The sequence below is a fragment of the Helianthus annuus genome, chromosome 16 (genome assembly GCF_002127325.2).
Source record: "Helianthus annuus cultivar XRQ/B chromosome 16, HanXRQr2.0-SUNRISE, whole genome shotgun sequence".
NCBI lineage: Eukaryota > Viridiplantae > Streptophyta > Magnoliopsida > Asterales > Asteraceae > Helianthus > Helianthus annuus.
In genome coordinates, this window is record NC_035448.2 from 2553029 (window position 1) to 2557122 (window position 4094).

Below are 4094 nucleotides of genomic sequence, written 5' to 3' on the forward strand. Positions count from 1 at the left end.
TTTAGTGAGTATGTTTGTTTGTTATCTTTATATAGGTGTCAAAACTTAGGGGTGTTCATCGGTTTGGTTTATGGTTTATTTTGTTTTCAAATTTTTGTACTCTAAACTAAAAACCAAACCAAACCAAATTAGGAATATGCAAACCGAACCAAACTAAACCAAATTCAATTCGGTTTGGTTTCGGTTAAAAACAAAATTTAACGAAATTGTACCTAAGTACTTTTTTTCCTAATTGATATTTATGTTTGTGCTCTAACTTCCGAATATCAAATCAACAACTAATTTAAACTTAACAATACATGAATAAAACAAACATATCCATAAAATAGTCGCACACACAATCACAAAGTTCAAACTTCAAAATATAGATCACAGAAACTACAAATAGTGAACAAGTCTAATGGCACAAAATATAAATAATCTTCAAACCATGGGAATACATATAATTAGATATTAGACTTAGTATTTTGGGCTAATAAATTGTATATAGTTTGTTAAACATTATTATTTTTATTTAATAATTAATTAAATTAACGGTTTATTCGGTTATCCAAATAAACCGAATAAACCAATTTAAATAAAAAATGTGGATCAAAAACCGAACCAAAAACTGAATTCGTTGTTCGAATCGATTTATTCGGTTACGGTTAGATTTACGGTTTTTTTCTGAACACCCCTACCAAAACTGTTTCTTGTATCATTGTCTGAACAATCCAACACGCTATCTGAAACTTTAGGTCTCTAGTCAACCGGATAAGATAGTGGAAAAATACATAAGTAGAATTGATGGAGAGGAAACACATATTTTTCATTAGATTGCTTATGGTCTGACATCTCAGACCCACATAAAAACCAAAAAATAAGACACCCAAATACAATGAACCAACACAGAAAGGTGTCACCAACAGTAAACAACTGTAGCCTTAATTTAGTTCATGATACAAAATACAAAATAAATATGGAGTTACTACTTCTACAAACATTAAAAATTAAAATTACATTTTTAACTGTAGTAATATGTGCTCGTAAATCATCAGGTTCTTCTTGTTCTTTGGTGTTCTTGGTCAATCTGGTCGATCCGTAACCCCCGTATCGAAACCCATGATTCTAGATAATGATCACTAAATGTCACATTTTTTGTGATATTCACATGAAGTTTAATTAATTTGCTTCTCTGATGATGATGGGATGAATCTCCATGCATGCACTATAATATCGTACAGTAAAACAAGTTAAAAACTGCAGTTAGCACACGGTCCTACATTTAAGTAGATTAAAGAGATATTATATACCAATAATAAATAATTTAATATTCATTTACCATGACTAGTGAAAAGATGTCAAGTTATTGCTGAGAGCAAAACGATTGTCAAGTTTTAGTCTTTGTTCATCCACATCCCACAATTCATGTTCATTTCCCTGAAAATTAAGTTATTTATAAATTAAGAAACAAATATATATCATCATCACAATAATAATAATAATAATAATAACAATAATAACAATAATCAAAATAATAATAACAATAATAATAATAATAATAATAATAATAATAATAATATTATTATTATTATTATTATTTTCCGAATATATGATGTTTGTGCATTTCATGAGTTTGAAAAGATACCTGTGAAAGAATATTTGGCATATGTTCTTGTTGAAACAACAATGAATTAGTAGCTGCTGAACTATCAATCAGCTGTGGCAGGTAGTTGCAGTTATCGTTCGTCGTCGTCGGAGCCAACGAGGCGACTCCTTCATTGAGACTACATTGTTGTAAACTTGGCATGATTGGCAGTACCATGTTGCTCATATTCTTAACATATGTTACAGGATGCACTATTGATTAATTATTGTTTTATGAAGATAAAATAATCCCACAAAACCTCAATTTATTTATTGATTAATTATTACCTCATCAGGTTTAAGCATGAATGAATCTAAATCCATTCCAAAATCATATAGCATGGGATTGACAGAAGCCAGCTTCATGGAAAGAAACTGAAAGTTTGTTTATTATTAGTTTATTAATAATTAGCAAAGTAATTGTTTTCTTTGACTTTAAAATAATCAAACAGAAAACTATAAATATATAAATATATATACCTCGACTTGATTTTGCAATGACTGGACATAATTAATAATTTCATCCAACATGAGGGCCTTTCCAGTTACCTACATATCAATCAGTCCCACATGAAATTGTCAGATCAAATATTATTATCAGTCTAATTTATATAATTAATTTATTTATTTATCTAGACAAACAAATAATTAAACAACAAAGACAGAAGCAAGCCAGTTCACCTTGTCACAACCTGGAACAATTGCTTGCAACAGCTTCATCCTTTCACTTATTTTCTCTCTCCTCACCTGATAAAGAAGCAAAAAATAAAAGTTTTCAGTTAAAGTAAATTGGTAAGTAGTCTACTACATAATCAAAAAATTAGAAAGTCAAAATCTTGTAGGGTGATATGGTTGGTGTGGTGTATTTATTCTAAAAAATCTAGGAACTTTTTAGTTCAAAGAAAAAAAGTTAATTTTTTTTTTTTTGAAAAGAGAACTTCATTAACCACACCGAACCCGAAAACCGGGACGGAAAAACAAAACTACAAAACTACATATTTTTTGCTTATTAATAATCAGTTTTTGTGATTATTCAAAAAAGAAGTGGGCATAATTGGAAATTGAGATGTGAAAATGTATAAGAAAATAAAGGGTACCCTTTCAGCAAGGCTATGGCTATCAGTAGCTTGGCCTCTTCTTGCTCTAACATGAATGTACCCAACTGCACCTTCTTCTTCAGAAGAACCTTTCTTTGTATTCTTTTTCTTCTTTTCTTCTTGATAATCATTTGTTTTCTTTTGCTTCTTCACTTTGTTGCTTGTATCCTTCATAATACCATATAATTTTTTTTTTTTGTAAGTAATTCACAAATTTCAACATAGGATAATATTAAGCAAATGTTGCTTGTATCCTTCATAATACCATATAATTTTTTTTTTTTTTTGTAAGTAATTCACAAATTTCAACATAGGATATATTAAGCAAAAAAATGATTAATAAAGTTAAATACTTTAGATTGAGCATGATGAGCAAGCATTTGTTTGTCCTTCCTCTTTTTTGCTAATAACTCATTGCCACTCTCAACTTTCTGATCATCAAGAACCATTGACATTGAAGAAGCTGGGCTTTGTAACTTATTTGCTACAGAAGCTTGATCATGATGATAACCATGAACAGCATGATTATGAGGTTGGTGGAACTGAGGGAAACAAGCAGCAGTGGTGTTAGGGTTTGGAAAGAGAACAGTTTGATCAAGAAAAAAAGACTGGTGTTGTTGGTGTGAAAAAGCTGCCATTTTGGTGATTAGGAATTGGGTGCTTTCAAGTTTGTTATTTGGAGCAGAAAGACTGAAAATTTGGTGATTACGAAATTGAAAGAGTTGGAAAAGAAAATGTGGGTCTATGATGATCTTGGAGTTCAACTATATATAAACATGTGGAGAGAGAAAATGAGGGAAAATTAAATTGATAAGTGCCAAAAATTTCACACTATAACCTATAAACTATTTTTTTAACGGCAAATTTGGATCGATAGACTATCATCGTTCCATCAGCGTAACTATACGGTCATACTCATCTCTACTAGGCTATAATGTCTATACACCAATTCATGAGTAAACCCAATAAATCTAGAAAAAACCCCTTGTGGAAATCAAACCCAGGACCTCATGGTCCCTGAACCTTATCGCACTCCAAAGATGTCACTAAGCTATCATGCCATGGAGATAACCTATAAACTATATAAATAGAATTAGATCTAACTGTTATATTAAGCTCATTATCAACATGTTTCTTCACCAATGTAAATTTGTATTGGCAAACTAGAAGAGGTATAATAATACATTATATGTATATATATATAAAAAAAAGAACAGGTTTGGAACCAAAGGTAGGTCAAGAGGGTTTGTCGTTGGCCCCTCGGTCACAGGAACTTATTAGATATTTATATATAGAATGGAAGTTTCTTTTCAAGAAAAAACATGAGTTGATCACCACTGTAGTTGTAACTGTTAGTGGGGACGGAGCGCC

At 30.6% G+C, this 4094-nt stretch overlaps 1 protein-coding gene across 2 annotated transcripts; it reads right to left on the reverse strand.

Annotated features, from left to right (window-relative positions):
* Positions 1 to 896: 896 nt before the first annotated feature.
* On the reverse strand, positions 897 to 3476 carry LOC110917041 (transcription factor bHLH137). Of its 2 annotated transcripts, none has more exons than XM_022161660.2 (8): positions 3077 to 3476; positions 2724 to 2891; positions 2308 to 2373; positions 2107 to 2175; positions 1915 to 2001; positions 1628 to 1816; positions 1322 to 1419; positions 897 to 1207 (listed from the first exon to the last, which is right to left on the reverse strand). In XM_022161660.2, exons 1-7 carry the CDS (start codon positions 3359 to 3361, stop codon positions 1327 to 1329), a joined length of 957 nt encoding a protein of 318 aa, XP_022017352.1. In that variant the 5' UTR covers positions 3362 to 3476; the 3' UTR covers positions 897 to 1207; positions 1322 to 1326. The 2 variants fall into 2 exon arrangements, with proteins under 2 accessions (XP_022017352.1, XP_035841869.1); XM_035985976.1 differs by having other exon boundaries at positions 897 to 1222.
* Between the last annotated feature and the right edge of the window lie 618 nt (positions 3477 to 4094).

Coding starts and splice junctions, on each gene's coding strand:
- LOC110917041 (XM_022161660.2), bottom strand. CDS start 3,361: ATGGCAGCTTTTTCACACCAACAACACCAGTCTTTTTTTCTTGATCAA. Junction 2,892..3,076: donor CTCATCATGCTCAATCTAAA/GTATTTAACTTT, acceptor GGTATTATGAAG/GATACAAGCAACAAAGTGAA. Junction 2,374..2,723: donor GCCATAGCCTTGCTGAAAGG/GTACCCTTTATT, acceptor CTTCTTTATCAG/GTGAGGAGAGAGAAAATAAG.